The sequence below is a fragment of the Xiphophorus hellerii genome, chromosome 21 (genome assembly GCF_003331165.1).
Source record: "Xiphophorus hellerii strain 12219 chromosome 21, Xiphophorus_hellerii-4.1, whole genome shotgun sequence".
NCBI lineage: Eukaryota > Metazoa > Chordata > Actinopteri > Cyprinodontiformes > Poeciliidae > Xiphophorus > Xiphophorus hellerii.
The window spans coordinates 14,644,198-14,661,521 of NC_045692.1; the positions used below are offsets into that span (position 1 = coordinate 14,644,198).

General features: G+C 37.5%; 1 protein-coding gene across 2 annotated transcripts in view; it reads left to right on the forward strand.

Moving 5' to 3' along the window:
• Positions 1–16,525, forward strand: part of ctdspla (CTD (carboxy-terminal domain, RNA polymerase II, polypeptide A) small phosphatase-like a) — a 32,967-nt gene extending 16,442 nt beyond the window's left edge. The window contains exons 2-8 of one of the 2 annotated variants that reach the window (XM_032551533.1): positions 2,601–2,767; positions 3,995–4,027; positions 8,005–8,106; positions 12,193–12,249; positions 13,484–13,576; positions 13,663–13,848; positions 14,565–16,525. In XM_032551533.1, coding sequence (XP_032407424.1) covers positions 2,601–2,767; positions 3,995–4,027; positions 8,005–8,106; positions 12,193–12,249; positions 13,484–13,576; positions 13,663–13,848; positions 14,565–14,690 — 764 coding nt within the window. In that variant the 3' untranslated portion in view covers positions 14,691–16,525. The remainder of the gene's footprint in view (positions 1–2,600; positions 2,768–3,994; positions 4,028–8,004; positions 8,107–12,192; positions 12,250–13,483; positions 13,577–13,662; positions 13,849–14,564) is intronic. The other variant, XM_032551534.1, reaches the window with a different exon arrangement.
• Positions 16,526–17,324: the final 799 nt, after the last annotated feature.

The window sequence follows — 17,324 nt, forward strand, 5'->3', positions numbered from 1 at the left end:
GTCAACTCTCAGCTATGTTGTTTGTGTCCCTAGGAGAAAGGAGAGCTGTGTTTGCGTAGGATGGTGGTTTGGGAGGGGGGTGGAGTAAGAATCAGACCCAAGTATAGGCTACTTCACCACAGTTATTCTCCCCTCCCATCTTGCACCCTTCGGTCCCCCTCTCTGCCTCCCTCTTTGCTCTTTTCCCCTTTTTTCACTCCCACCTGTTTTGTTCAGGCAGTTGGTCTGGGCAACAGAACTGGGAGAGAAAACTGTCCCAAAATAGAGAATCAAACAATGACGCAAAACACTGCGATCATAGTTTTAGAATCAGGGCTGATGCTTAGTTTAATCTAGTGTTTTGCTAATGTTTGCAGTGTTAGCATTGGTGTTTTGCCAACCTTACAAATCTGGACATCACAGATCATCCACAGAGCTCTAATAGATCTGGTCCTGAATACTTGAAATGTAACCTCCCTCCATATTTAATGAAGCTTTACCAGTGATTGACCACATTTTTCAGTTTAATTTACATTAAACTGTATGTTCTTGACTGTAAACATAAGCAGTGTCTGCATTTGTCCATGTGTATATTCCTATGACTTTATTTCATGCCTCATCCATTAAAAGCTCTGTTCTTTATACGAAAGTCATTCTACCTTCATTTTATCATTTGCTAGGCTACCAAAGTGCCACTTGATTGGGACTTTAATGAGGATTGAAGAAGAGCTGGAGTGAGTTTGGACTACAAAGACAGAGAGAACAAAGAAAATGAAATGCAGACAGCCCGTCAGATCCAGTAGGAGTAGCCTAAGGACAGTTTTAGGCATCGTTCTGCAGCCACAGCATGCACAGTTAACTGTGCTGCGTGTGACACACAGATGCATTAATAAGACAGCAGCAAACATGGATGCTGAGTGATGGCAGCTTTAAGGCACAGAAATGACTCCTGCTTTACTCAGTCAGTCCTCACTTCACAGTCCTACCTCAGGATTTCCATTTCTAAAGATGACTTCTACAGCCGGTGTCTTGCATAAGTTGTCCTTCAGAGACACAATACTAGAAAGAAATTATTGCAAAATGATGGGCAGATGATTTCTGTAATAACACACAAGGATAGTGATTATTGGAGAATTTTTTTAAAGTACATATTTACAAACTAGATTGAAATAGGTGTGCATTTCCATTTATGGACTAAAACTGTGAATTTGTTTTGTTTAGGACATGCTGTAAAAAAAGAATAGTAAGTAAATACATTACAGTAATACAATTTGAAAAAGATTTGCTATGTAGTTGTTAGTTTTGCAAATCCATTTGATTTGGTATGGCCATCTGTATTTACTCAGTTGTATTGTAATATGAGAGGGGTCGGTTACATAATAGCTGTTTTTCTTGTCTCTGCTCCCTTTTTACTCATGAAATTTAGTTTTTTGCTTCTATTCAAATTTTGGGGGTGAATATCAGTAGATATGCACTAAAATGAAATAAGAGAACAAAGAAATACAAACTGTGTTGTAATACAAACTGTTTTGTGATACAAACTGAAATATATTTCTTAACAATTTCACAAACAGATAACATTTGCATTAGATTGCATCCAGATACACGTTTATTCTTATAGCAAATTTTAACAGGTTCACAGATCTTTCCAGTCTGTTTCTGCTCAGGCTAAAAATAGGCTGTGGGCTTTGGAGACAGAGGTGGAGGAGATGAACCCACAACTACGTATCATATTCAGTAAATTAAAATATGAACAGTATTTTCGATGAGGCTTGTTTGTCTTGTTTCATCAACCATAAGTAAAAAACAAAACAAAACATCATTATTAACAGAAATAAAGGCTTAAAAAGATCAGTCTCAGCTAAAAAGAATTAAGAGCAGATGAGAAACAGTTACTGCCCTTTATCAGTCTGGAAATGATAACAAAGCAATTTCTTAGGTTCTGGGAATCCAGCAAACTAAACTAAGAGCATTTATTGTAAAAATTAAGAAAACATGGGTCAGAAACTTTCCTAAGAGAGGCTAGTCAACAACAAATTACTCCTACAGTAAATCAACTACTCATCCAAGAAGTTCTAAAAGAAAAGTTATAAAGTGTTAGACCTCACTTTCCTCAGTTTAGATCAGAGTTCATGGTTCAAAAGTTGGAAAGAGACTAGGCAGAAATGGTCACTTCCAAGGTGAAAAATCATTTCTGACCAAACATACTTCAAATCCCTTTTCGCATTCATCAAATGAAGCTTTGGGATAATCCCCAGGTCCTTTCGGCAAATATTCTGTTGACTGACACAAGTAATTTTTTGTGGAACGTGTTCAGTAGGTGTTGCTGAAAACGAACATCATTCTTACAGACAAACATGATAGCTGGTAGTATGCTTTGTGTTGACAGTAGGAAGAGGGCACATACTTTTTCACATTACTGTAGAGTGGACAGAAAGGTTAGAAAATATTTATACCACATTGTTTCTAGACTAAACTGATCAAACTATGTTCTGACTGTTTTTCCAGTGTTCTTACATAGTACATACTTCATTCTTTCTCAATTGTCCCAGATAAACTGTATGTAGCGTGATAGCGGTCTGATTAACAGTGTTGTTCTTCTCTGTGGTTGTCTCTTCCAGTCTCCCAGTCCAACAGCAGCCTAAAGAAGCACCGAAGTAGGAGCATTTTTAGTCCTTTCTTTTGCTGCTTCCGCAACTACAATGACTACCATGTGGAGCCACCGCCCGCCAACAACAAGACACTTTCTCTGCCCCCTCCTCCAGAGGAGAATGGCAGTCCTCCTAAGGTAAAGCTCATGTTTTGCTTTTATTGTTGGCCAGTGTCCAAATTACATACCATTAACATTCAGAAGACCAAACAGACCTTCAGAGAATTAGTTAATGTTTTATGACAAGAGTCCGAGTTTAACTGTAGAGCCAAATAACTTTTGTTTGGTTTCGTTACAAAAAGTTTGTTGGAATTTGCCTTCTCTTGCTGGGGCCTTGAGCAGAGGCGCTGTACTGCCTCTCTGAGCTCTCGCTCCGCAAATTTTTCCAGCTGCTGCAAACCCATTGAACCCAGAGGTTGTTTACCGTCCGCTGCTTAAAAAATACGGGCTAGTTTCCCATCATGCATTCTTCGATATCTGCCTGAACACCCAATCGCGCACAAAATAACACACTGAGCACACTTAGAACCCCCTAAAAACACATACACTTGCTCACTCTTGGTTGGGCATCAGGGAGCAGCACGTCCTGCCACGGCAACACACGTGTGCACATAGATATGCAATCACACCAGAGCCTCTCTAATCCCATAAAGTTGGCCTTGTGCATGTCTGGTATGATGGATTGCTTGGCACCAGCGCCTCCCTCTCTCCTCTTGTACACTCCGACCAGTGTAGTGACAAAGTGTGAAGAGAAACTCTCTGGCTGTGGAAAAAGGCGCCAAACACTGAAGCTCCTCTACAAACAGTCTTCTGCTGCCAAACGCAGGTACATCGGGCTAAAAATGGAATCAGAATCATCACATGTTCGTTCTTGTTTGTCTGTAAATGTCTCACACTGAGGGAAGAAACCTGTTGTCCTTTACAGGTCACTATTGATGTTGTCAATGCTAACCTGCTCCAGGTCACTGTGTAATAAATCTGTTCCCACTGATTTAGCGTGATCTTAGAGATCTTTCCCCCAAAACATTGTTTTAGAGACTGATTTTCAAACTGGGTCTGCTCCCACAGTTCCCTCCCAGTAGTGTAGTGTTGCTGGATTTCTAACCAGACGAATCTTGTTACTATGGCAGCTCTGTTTGTTTTTTTGTTTTTTTTTTCTGTAAGTTGTTTTCACTTTCCACAATGTTTGTGCTCCACGTCCACCTCCTCTGTCTTTCCCAACTTTTCCACTCGCTGGTTAATGTATTGCTGTAGACTTGCGCTTTCGGCTGTTTTTCATTTCCTTCCATATTCTTCTTTTTTATGTTTTTTCCACGCCATCTCTCTCAGTGTCTGTTTTTTTCTTTCTCCACTTATATTCTCCAGTATGACGAGGTCCGGGTCCTCCCAATACTCAGTGTACGTATGATTGTATTTCATTTTTTCTCCATCACGCTTCATCACACTAACCTTCTCCCCATGCTTGAGGTGCTTCATCATTCGGGTTTCATGCAGCTGCTGATATAAAGGTGATTTTTCATTCGATGAAATATTCTCGATTTTCCACAGTTCATCAGGTTATGTGCCTTACAATTCTTTTGTGCTTTTAACTCTCCAATCATTAAAATTTTAAAATAATTTTTCAGATTCACCAATTATCCCTTCAGGCAACACTATATAATACAGACTCTACTTCCCCAGAATTTCGTGGTTATTTTCCAGAACCTACCATGAACTTTCACAGAAGAGTTCACTAGTTCTCTAGAACTTAGAGCTTACTTTGCAAAACATTTCTGGAAACTTTCTGTAACTTACAAGGTACTTTCCTAGAACTATCATAACTCTTACTGCTTACTTTTCTGGAAATTATTGTGTGCTTTACTCAAACTTAGATATTACTTTCAGGAATTTATCTTAACTTCCAGTTAACTTTTATGGAACTTACTGGTTACTTTACTGAAACTTACAAGTGTTTCCCCTGAACTTAGAAGTTACTTCACAGAAATTATGGACATTTCTCGCTCTTTTCAGATACTTTCCTGGGTCTTATAGATTACTTTCTTGGAACTTATCAGGGGTTTCACCAGAATGTAGAGGTAACTTCAAAACATATCTTACCTGGTACTTACCAGAACTGACCAGGTGCTTTCTTGGAACTTTCATTGAACTTACTGGTTACTTTACTGGAGCTTGAAATGCATTTTCCTGGATCTAATTGATAGGTTTGCATTTTTTTTAATTTTAAGTTACTAAGTTTATTCTGGAACATTTTTTTGGTACTTACTAGTTACTTTCCTGAAGCATAACAGGTTTTCTGCAACATACAGGAATAGTGTGGAAGTTCAGGACAAAAACTCCAATTTTCAGTAAGTAAATGGTAAGTTCTGGGAATGTGTTGGCAAAGTTCTTTAAAGTTTCATGAAAGTACATTCTAGGTTCAGGAAAGTGAGTAACCCCTTCCTTGAAGAGTGACTAGTAAATAGTTCAGGAGAGTACGAGATACATTCCAGAAAGTAACCTTTGAGTACTGGACAAGTAACCAGTGAGCACTATGAAACTTCCAATAAGTTCCAAAGTCTTTTAAATTTAGGCAAAGTAACTGCTAAAATCCAGAAAAATGCTATTTATGTGTGGTGTTACCTTACATGCCATTGTCAACTTTTCAATTCCTTTGCGCAACCTGTGTTTTTAAGAGAGTGAGTCAACAAATAGATGCCTCCACCTTGTTTAGATTGGGTATTGGAAGTCGGTGCTGATGCTGCATTTCATTTAGCTATTTTGGAATGTGTTAGATTCCTGTGGTTTACTGTAATTTCGAATATTCACACTCACAGCATCCCAACGTCTGCAGCCAAGCTTTAAATTGCACCACCCAGCAGACGGCTCCCTTCAATAGCAGGAAATACATATGGTGTTGAGGGCTGCTCTTTGTACTGCCAGGAGGATGAGAGCAGAGTCAACTATTCTGAGCGGTGACTTATATAACTCAAGCCTGGGTAGACAAGTCAGGTCTGCGTCAAAAGTCGCTATAACTTTATGTGCAATTTGAGACCACTCTCCCAAGGCTTCAAACAGGCTAGTTATACAAAAAAGTTCCTCTGGCATTTCAAAGCATATATTTCTTTAATTATTTTAAAATTCAATCCCATCTGGCACTGCTTAACTAAATGATAACTGATGATTAAAGTTCATTTTGCTGATTTATTTTTGCTTCCATAAAAAAATGCAAAATAACTAGCCAGCAGTAATTTTAACTTTTTCATTAGTCTCATAGTTTATGTGACAAGCCTTTTGATGAGTGTCAGATGATGATAGTCAGATCTCACAGGATGAGATCTGATACCGTGTCATATTCTGACATCATGTTTTAACACTTATTCTGTGTTAAAATGAAAATAAAATGTAAAGATGCATATTTAAACTGTTGTTATTAAATAAATACTACAAACTGCTGGTAAAATGATATGGCTTGTTTATCATTAATTTCCTGTATAGCTGATGATAATTTATTTATAATATTAATGGTTTTAATTTCTATATCGATTCTATTGTTGCAATATACAGTAAGTGTCAACTTTAGATGTTTTAAGTTTGAAGGTTCAAATTTCTGTCAAGTTGCCAATAAATTTAAGTATAGATTTTGAATGCAATGGTAGTTGTTAGGTATTTTTACTGAGCGCACATATTTTTATCTCTTTTTTTTTTGCCTTTCTGCTCTTTTTAAAGTAAAATTATGAGGCTGGAGGCAAGATGATGTTAGCTAATAAATCAGATGTGTTAAATACCCAGGTACCAAGCCTGCAGCAGTGTCTAAAAGGCTGGACTATCTCCAAAAGTGATAGATAGGGGAATATTTCTTATTTTGCCATCATGCACAACTGACTGACAACATACTGCTACTATATGTTGATACAGTCATAAAAACTAAGCAAAATTTTCTTAAATGTGTTTGTGCTTTAAAACTGGCAACCAGAACAAATCATATGTAAATGCTGTTTGTAAGCACCATGAGACACATTGTTATTTCATTTATACATTTACATGCTTATTTGCTCTTATTTATTATCAGGTGTTTCCATCCAGTCAGCATGTTTTGATTTGGTCATCACTGTATCGTCTGGCTTGATCTTGTGGAAAAGATTATTGCGTTTGCCTGGTGAAAATGTGAAGTCGGTCTTTCTTAACTTAAGCAGCTCAGCTGGCAAGAGTAAATGTAATAAATCACTGGCATACTGGGTGTCATTCAGTGTCCTTGCTCAGAGGGAATTCTTCCTGCAATACATCCTGTGATAAGACATGATTAACACAGTCTGCCATGGAAAAGCACGCTTAAACACAGGGACATGCAGGAAATGCCTGGCACAATGAGTGGCAGCTCACTTGTGGGAACGTGTTTGTGGATTGAAAGAGTCCTTGATCTTCACCTCTGTACAGTCTTGTGTGTGGGTGTGTGTAGTTTGTGTGAATAATAGCACTGATGTGAGTGTGTGCCCCCTGTGGCTGAACCATCTGCCTCATGCCTGTGTGTAACCCCAGGCTTTGGCAAAGGACACAATCATTTCTCCCTTCCCCTGACCCTGAACGCAGCACCAGGAGTCGTTCTTGAGAAGAGCGATATGAATCCCCACTCCGGTCGCTATGCTACCATGGGGCCACAAATTTTTTGCATGTTCAGTCAGAGAGAAGTGGGCACCTTCCCGTTGTTTTGCACAGTTTAAGTACTGTAAGAAAATAAGGGTAGGATTAGTGGGCTGACGTTGCTTCTGGCTAAACACACTGAAGTCGGCCTGCTGCTCTAAATTAAAGGGCTAATTATCTGTATTAATAATTCCAACTGAGTATTTAGACAGACAAAACCTGACCTGGATAACACTACACTAAAAATGATCATAAAATGCATTTTTAAATGAATGATACTTTCTTTATTTGTGTGACAACACTGAAGATTGAATTTTAATTTCTTATTTTGACAGTATGTCCTCCTAACATTAAGACAATTCAAACATCACTGAAATTATTTACAGTGTTGATGAAACCTTTGACTGACCTCAGTCAGTGTAAAGTAATACCAGGCGCACTCAAGCCATGGAGGCACAGTCTATAAAATAATTTCTGATCGATTTGTTGCCAAAACAGCGGTAAGTAATCATGTATCATATCAAGGTTGTTACTGTATTGTTAATCTAAAGCTCCTACTAATAAGCAAATAAGTAAAAATAAAGCTGCTCTGATGTGTATTAAAATAGGTCTTTTATTTACCGAAAGAATCACAATCTTTTCCAACTTTAATTGTGAAAATGTTTGAGCTGGTATTACATCTCGTGACAGTTTGTCCTACCCTTGACCACAAAATATAGTATACATACCAATGTAACCTGTCTGTGTTTTCTCTGCAGCCTCCAGCCAAGTTCCTCCTGCCTGAGGTCAGTATAGCCGACTATGGCAAGAACTGTGTGGTGATCGACCTGGATGAAACCCTTGTACACAGCTCCTTTAAGGTACACCATCTATCCATCCTTCCATCCTTTAAGCCAGTGGAAAAGCTGTTTAAAAGTTTCTCAAGGAAAAATACATAATACTCTCATGTGTACAAAATTGCACTTTTACACAGTAGCTGACAGTTAGATTTTTTTATTTTATTTTATTTTTTACATAAACAGACTTCTTCAATTACTTTTTGTTCATTTCTAATTGTAAATAAAATATCTTCCAGCTATTTTTGGTTCTCGCTATCCAAAGGTTTTCTGTAACCTAACAGTTACATTTATTTAGTATCTAATTAGGCTTAATTCTAATGTAAACTTCTGAATCAGGCACTTATTTTTTGATCATTTTTTCATCTGAAAGTAAAATAATAATTATTTTATTTTTATTTTTAAATATAATTTGAATCACTTGTTTTGTGGTTTTTTTTATAAATCCTTCACACCGTACAGCCTTTTTATGTTTTAGTAGTTTATATTTGAAGCCCAATGTTATTTGATATTTTAGCAATTTGTAGATGGTCCCTCAACGCTCATGTCATTTTTGCTGTTAGGTTGTCTGTTGCTTCACACACTCACTGAAGGCACATCACAACACAACACCTGCTGCATAAAAGGCAAGCATATGTGATACAACAACTTTGTATGAGCTCTGTTTTCTTTATACTGCTTGGCCTTGCAGGACTCTGTATCTGAGTGACTGATAGTGTGCAGAGTAGAAAAGTGATTTTGGTGCATCATAAATCTGGTGCGATGTCCCTGTAGACCTTGAGTAGAGGATCAGGCTGTCAGATATGATATATAAATTAATATATATTATCTGTTAAATATTTAGGCACACCTCTACAGTGAGAACCTTTTGTAATCCTTTTTGTTGCTCATATCATTAGATAGGTGCGCAGACGGTTTTAGCTCTCAAGTGTAGGCTGTACATTAGAATAAATACATTTCTATTCACCCACTAGAATGATCTTGCTTTTTAGCATCCAGTTTGAAGCTCCTTCCTTTCTGCATTAAAGCTGCTTTACACACCTGGCCAACCTGGTGACCTATTTCAGCATCACTCTACCTCAGTCTGTTCTTATTATACCTGGTTATATTTTCTTTTAACAAAAAAATCCCTAAAGTCAAAGACAGTAGATTTGAAGGCAACTAAATAGCCCCAGGTGACGGCTCTTTGTTGTAGTTTCATTCAGAAGTGAAGAAGTTAACTCGTTTTTATTCGGACAAATAAGTTTTTTATGTGACTACAAGCTGAGTTCCACACTTGCTGTGAAATGTAAAAGAAAATATGCGCACACACCCATGGCGATCATATGCCACAAACACATGTGCTCTCTCAGACACAAGGGTGTGTCCTGTACAGTGTACTGTTGCATTGAATGGCTGTGGCACGGATTTCCCAGAAATCCAGTGCGAGTTTGAATAAATTTTCTTTGTCTTTGTCAAAACAAGTCACACGCTCACATTCTCAAGAGCTGGGATCCATGGAAAATTAGATTGCTTTAGAGATTAGTATGCCATATGTGCTAGGAGCAGACAGGGCAGTGGATGGAAATCAGTTGATTGTGAGGAAACAGAACAACACAGAAACGACACATTCGCAGCATTTTCAGTTCCGTTCTCGGCCTGCGCAGGATTTCCCCCAGGTTTCCTGTTCAGATGTGATAATGATTTGAAATATTATGCGCATTCTTTCTCTGGAAGCTCTGGAACTGAACAATGAATGCAGGAAAAAGAAAACAACAGGGACACAGATAATGCACAGATGGACATAGATTAAAAAAGCAACATTACGCAACACTCCGCAGTTTCTGCTTTATCCTGCATGTTATGGATGAGGGGATAATTCCCAGGCCGGTTCCCGGATTAGATAAAGTGTGTGCTAGACATGTCAAAACAGCAGAAAGGATTATTTACATAATAACAAATAACATTTATTCTACTTATTTGAACATGTGCTGCTATTTTTTTAGTTTGTGGCAAAAGTTGGTTGCTTTTATGCAGTAATCGATTTCATGTGGTAATAAAACCAAACTTGCAAGTTACGTTTTAATGTGATTAACTGCATGAAATTAAAGGGACTAAAATGTTCTTGGCTAGCTAAGGTACAATAAGAGTTTTGACTGTTTTCAGTGTGTTGATTGTTTTCAGTCAACACACCGACTGAAAACAAATTCTCATTTCAATTTAGGTTTTGATTATCACTATATAAATGTGTGCGTGTGTGTATTTAAAATCTTTGATGGAAAGATTTCAGACAGATGAAGGTCAGATCTTGCCCTTCCTGTGATGCAGCCTAATCGATCTTGAGCATGTCTTCCTAACATTTATTTCCCGATATGAAATATGTCAAAAACCATAAAACCTTCCACTCTAAACTCTTTTAAGGTTGAGTCATTTAAGCACTCTCCTTTCTCCGTTATTTAATCTAGACCTACTTTCTGTCTTACGCACACTTCAACCTTCTCCTTCATGCATCCCAGCCTCTTATCCATGACAAAGCAGGGCGATGAGCAGCTGTTGAATGCGCAGTCTTCCGATGATGGAGCAATTCAGCAGAAGAGCAATAACCAAAGGAGCGGAGAGAAGTTTGTTTTTGTGACCCACCTTCCTTTGTTTTCCTTTTTAAAGGTTGAAGTCATAGAAACTGTATTTTAGTAGATATTAAAGCCTATTAGCTCTGCTCACAGCTTGTCTGAATGTTATTTATGATGTATTTAAATTTATGATGTGAGAAGTTAAAGAGTGCTTATCATTTCTGAAGCAAACACCCCCTCTGCTGGATGGCATGTAACTGTTGCTTCTAACCTGACATTTCTTATGCCTGAAGGCCAGAGCCAATAAAGATACCAACTTTATAAAGTCTGAGGATACATTCAGGCCTTGGAGTTTCTTTAGTGTTTAACAAAAGTTGTCAAAATGCTTTACCAGAAAAACCTGAGAATGACATGGATGTCAGATGGATATACAAGCAATTAACAGGAAATAAGTAATTGTTGTAAAGCACTGTGGCTTTGCAGTGCTTGTGTACGAGTCTTACCTGAAGCATTGTAAAGAAACTTATTTTCACGACATTTTCTTTCTACTCTTTCTGTTTTATTTTTCACTTTGCCGAGGTCCAAATAGGGTGAAAGATCAAAGGAGTACTCTTGTTTCTTTCATAATGCCAGCAGCTCACATGACACTTTATGTTCGCTGCCTACCAGAAGTCCTGAAAAGTGAGAAAAGCATTAATCTGTCCTCGCGCTAAGTAATTAATGAAAGAGATAATGCTCCAAAACTTAATGTTTAGGATATTTGTGGGAATTTTCTGACATTAAAATCATGTGTATGAACAATTTTTACTGTCTTCCAACAACATTGAGATGGCCATCATCAGTCGTTTCAGTTGAAAGTTTAAGCTAGCTGGTATGTTTCACCATATTTAGTCAAAGCTGGCTGCTATAAAGATGCTGGCAACAAATTTGTTTTCTAGATTCGTAATTCAGATTTGTTACTTAGTTCTACGCTGGTATGATGCTATAGCAATTTATCCCTACAATATAAGTTCTTATTAAGTGTTTAACCAAATAGGTGACAGCTACAGCTCTTCTCCCCTGAGTACATGCAGAAATGTATTTTTTACCTGTCACCTAGTTCTTTTTTTCTTCTTAACAAAATGACTGTGCCTCCTACCTAATCCTTTCATCCTTGTCTTTACATCCTCCGCTCATCTTCCACCCACGCCCCCTCTGGTATCTGTCTTCCTCTGCCTTCTGCACCTTCTCCTCTTCCTTCTCCCGCTTTTCAAAATGACACAAGTCACACAGAGAAAACAGCAGCTCTTCCTTTCGCCTTCATATCTGTCATCTTTCCTCAGCTCCCAAGTTCCTCTCCAGAGCACTGGTTTTTATTTAACACTCGCAGAGTGCTGGAGCAAAGGGAGCCACATGATGACTAGAGTCATCACTTGCCTGAGGCATATTGCCGGGCTATTTTACTTCTTTTTTTCCATAAAACAAGATGTGGGTGTGTGGCTGGGTGTCTTTTCTTGTGCTAAGATGAGCAAAACAAGTGACAAGTTTTGAATCCTCTTGTTGTTTTTATGTCTTCCCGCAGCCCATCAGTAATGCAGACTTTATCGTCCCGGTGGAGATTGACGGCACTGTTCATCAGGTAATGCCGCTGTGATGTGGAGGACCTCTGTACGTAGGCGTAAACATAATAACTTTATACTGCCTGTTTTAATTTGTGAGGCTTCCCTTGGGAAACTTGTTTCATTCGTCTCTATATTTATTATTCTCTGTTATCCCACAGCTACCGTGCATCAAAGTCCAACCACTTCAAACATCTTAGTAGTTTTTGCTTTTTTTCTCTCCTTGCTCACTGTAACGGAAAATGGATTCTGACTTGGCCTTTTTAACTTTACATGTCCCCGGACCTGTTGAAGACACTATTGAAAATGCAGGATTTTTTTCACACAATAAAAGCAATTGGGTGAAGTGAACAAAGAGACTCCTTTTGCGCCATCCATTGACTTCAGAGGGAAGAACAAGATTCAGGACTGTAGCAGCAACCTCGTTCAAGTAATCCAGGATAGGCTTTGTGGATCTACTTCAGCCCATCCTTGATTACTTGCACTTGGCAGCAGCAACTAACCCACAAAGACTTCCTCAGGAGAACAGCAGAGCAGACAGATATGGGCTACCAAATCTTTTTTATGCTGTATAAATGTAAAATGTTATGCAATGCACTCTTGATTTGCGAGAGGGAATGCCGTGATAACAAAGGGATCACAATCTGAAATATGTGTCTCACCTTATCCCTAAAAACTGTGCTTTCTTATTTGAAAAGTTTGTTTACCAAATCAATGCTGGTTTTGTTACAATTTTAGCACAGTGTATTTTATTTACATTACATTTACAAAAATGACTGGAATTTTATTAAATTGTTTAAAGTGACTTTTAATTCTTAATTTTATAGGATTTTTGTTTAAGAATATGACAGTCTTTCAAATAAAACATTTGCAAATTACTGTACTACATGAATTGCATTGTAGTTTTATTGTTTGCTTTATCTGTACGCTGCTGTTAGGGCAGATGCCAGTGGTAAAACATTGCATGTTAGACGCAGACAAAAAGAACAACAAACACAGGCTGCTTTCGTTTTTTTTGTGAATTGATTGAACAGATGTTTGCTTTTACTCATTAAGAGGTATTATTCACAACCCTCTAACAATAATTCTCTATCATGATTGCATGAAAAAACATCTTTCCTGGCAGATTGAGAACTAGTGTGTTATCGTTGTTATGGGAAAATAGGTTTGATTCTGAGTGATTAGATAATTTAATTGTTGAATAATGACAGTTTTCTTGCTAATGATGAATTTTCTTTTAACCATCACATTTAGGTGTACGTTTTGAAGAGGCCTCATGTGGACGAATTCCTCCAGAAGATGGGGGAGTTGTTTGAATGTGTCCTCTTCACCGCCAGTTTAGCCAAGGTTGGCTCATGTGAGACCTCCACATTAGGCACAGTAGTGCTTTCCATTGCCACGTCAATAATTTCTTTCCTTTTGGGTCTGGTTAGTATGCTGACCCCGTGGCAGACCTGCTGGACCAGTGGGGGGTGTTTCGCGCTCGGCTCTTCAGGGAATCATGTGTTTTCCACAGGGGAAATTACGTCAAAGACCTGAGCCGGCTGGGCCGAGAGCTCCGAAAAGTCATCATTGTAGACAACTCGCCTGCCTCGTACATCTTCCACCCTGAAAATGCAGTGAGTCATTATTTTTCGGATAGTCCAACATACTTGAGGTCAAGTTTCAATAGTTCAAAACATTATCTTAGGAAGAATTTCCATCCATCTGTCCACTTTTCTTTCTATATTAACTCTATTTAGGGTTGCAGGTGGACTTTCTTTCTGGGGCTCTTGAATGTATCTTCAGTCCATCACAGGGCCAAAACAGACACATACAAGACCAACAAACGTTGCATTATAGTCCCTAATGGCAATGTGAATTGAAATGCGTTAAACATGCATGTTTTTGCACTGTAGAAGAAAACAGGAGTACCCTGAGAAATACCACACATGCACAGACGCACAGAAAGGCTTCAGGATGGATTTGAACATCTGTCAAACTTGAGAGTATTTTCTTCTTAAAAACTTCTATTCTATTTATTTTAAAAAAAATAGCTCAAAATACTAGAGCTCAAACAGAAATAATTTTTTTCTTTAGTTAAAATACTACAAGTGAGAATGTAAGAGATTTAGTGCTCCTGTTCTTCATCAGTGTTCAGCCTGTTTGTCAAAATTAAGACTTTTCTCCTCCATGGAGAACTTTCTGCAACTCTTCCAGCCTTTGATGTATTTCTCCCCATTAATTATTAACACCAAACTCACACCAGCTCCTCACACATAACGCAAGTCTTTAGAAGCTGTTCTCAGCTTTTTTCCCTTTGCTCACTTTCAAATCAAAGCTTCTCTCTCTTCAGGTTCCGGTGCAGTCCTGGTTTGATGACATGACAGACACAGAGCTGTTGGATTTGATCCCTTTGTTTGAGGGTCTCAGTAAAGAGGAGGACGTTTACAGCCCCTTACAGAGCTTGAGGAACAGGTAGCAGAAAAGACATCACCCCATCTCTGCCACGGTCCTGCAGTCTGGCTCCCGTTCTCCAATCCAAAGGGTGGCCAGTTTGAGCATTTGAAACGAACTGGTTTTAATCTGGAGAAAAGGACTCTGTGGATTCTTGCCATCTGTTGATTCCTGGACTCTTTCTACAGGACTCCGACTGACAAAAGATTATATTACTGTATGTATATAGTAAATGTTTCTATGAGTAAGATATACAGAAAATAATTTTTCTATCAGAGAGAGGCAGTTTTACTATTCTATCAAGATTCTGTCAGGTAATATTTTAGTTACTAAAAACAATCAAATTCACAGATCATATTTTGTTTTGTTATTTTGAAGACTGTGTGAGCTTTATTTTCTTTTGTGTCGTTTTCTTTTTTGTCCCAACAACTGTGATTTACCTTCTCCTACAGAATGAAGTGCCTTCATTACTGTGCTTACTTTGTTGTTTCGGGTTATGGGGTTGGAATCGCCAGAGACATTGTTATTTGTAAATCCTAAAACAGAAGCTGAAAATGATTTTGTAAAACAGAAAAAAAGTCCGGCATTTATCAAGCTAGCCTGGATTACTGTAGGGTGTTTGATATCAGTAGCAGTAAATTGTTCAATTCGCCAAAGACGTCTACAGTTCAATGTGATCCGTGGCTTAACTACAACATTTAATCCTTGACAGTGGCGGTAAATTTCTGACCCTGGAACATACAAAAAGCCTGCCTAATTTTTTTTTGAAAGATAAAAATCAACATTTGTGACCATTTATCAACTGATAAATGTTGCATTTATGATGAAACTTAGAAATTTGAAAAAAAGAAAATCTAGCTTATGTTTTACTGGACTATGTTTACTTAGGCTAAGAGATTTGGATGAATTGTAAAGAAATGCTGTTAAAACTGTACTGTACGACAAAAATAAAGTTGCAAATTTGCACACTGTCAGCTTGTTATCAAAGTGTAAGAACTTTGGCAAAACTCAGCAAAGACCTTCATTTAGATAGACTCAGAAGTTATATGGTACATATCAGGTTTGTTACAGTTTGTTACTCATGGTAGCTATATAAATTTTCATGACTGAAATATGTTTTTAAGTATGTGAGTGAAAAACGCATCACAAGTCAGCCAAACAAGGTTCCTGGCTAGTAAAGAGTGATGATTTTATGTGCAGAACATCAAACAAGGCATCAATGAATAACACAGTGGTCACCCAGAATGAAAATAGTGATAAGACATTTTCCAGTCTAGTGTGGGTTCTTAAGGTGAAGATTTATAAAGAAAATATATGCAATCAAGAAAAGAAAGTTGAGAGAAATAATGTCTGAGAAAAGTAGATGAGAGACCTAACAGACCGGCACTCTACCCAAAAATTCATAATTGATCAGTGGTGAGTCCAGTATTCATGTAATTCCCCAAAATGACAAAACAACTAAAACACTGGCAGTATTCATATTAACAAAATTTCTGCTTCAGTTCTGACCAGAATCATTATTCTTATGTTAAGTAATGTGCCCAAAACATAAAAAAACAACACATCCATACTTTATAATTAAAAGTCCCTTTAATGCAAAAAAAAAACGTATCTTCCAGCTTAAACATGTAAGTTAGAAGGGAGGTTAGAAAACTGATATACTTTCTGCTACTCATTTGGTCCAGACACTGAGAGTAAGACACTGGTCCAGGTAATTATCATGGAATAACACGCTGGAGGCAAACTTGGAAAGAGTGGGTGTTAGTTTCACTCTTAACGGGATCCATAGACTTTATCAAATGTCTTGTTATGACAGAGGTTACAAAAAAAAGAAAAACTCAGAGTTAACACATTTTCATACCTGAAAAACATTACACTTTCAACAAACTTATTCATTATAATGATGTTACAAAAAACTTATTTGGTGATTTTATTTTTAGCTGGTTAGGAGAAAAATGCTCAGTTCACCAATGAAATTTTTCCTGTATAGAAAATCGGTGAGGGGGGTAAGATTGCCCACTACTTCTTCTGTTTGCAATAGTCGATTGTGCCTTTATGTTTTAAAGAGTTTTTGCTCCAAAGAATCTTTCTGTGTAAATCTTTGTTACTTATTTATTGTGATGTGTTGGTGCTATTTTACTTACAGGATCTGGGAGTTTTAAAATATTACATTTGTCCTTTAATCTAATACAGACGCGTTTGTTCTGTGGGAGAAAAACAGAGTACCAGATGAAAATCTGGATGTTTACTGGAACAAGATTTGGACAACACAGAAAAACATTCATAGTCATTTAAAAATGAGATGTTAAAATAATTCTTCATGTATTCAGGGTAAGCAGCCCTATTTACCTTGAGGAAGGACTGTGTGTATGTGTGAATATTTATAATTATGAATTAATTAAAACTACTAACTGTTGATTGGCTGCCTCAGGTCTACAGTGTTTTGTGTAAGATTAATGTTAAAACACAGCATTCATTACAAATCTCACAATATAATCAAGACAAATAATTACACTTTTTACTACTATTATGTAGAACGAATTATTCCATGAGTAGATTTTAACATATCGCAGGAGGGAGTAATTAATATTAAAATGATCCAAGCTGGATAAATGCAGATATTTAATATTTGCATTTATTTTTGCTTGGACAATAATTG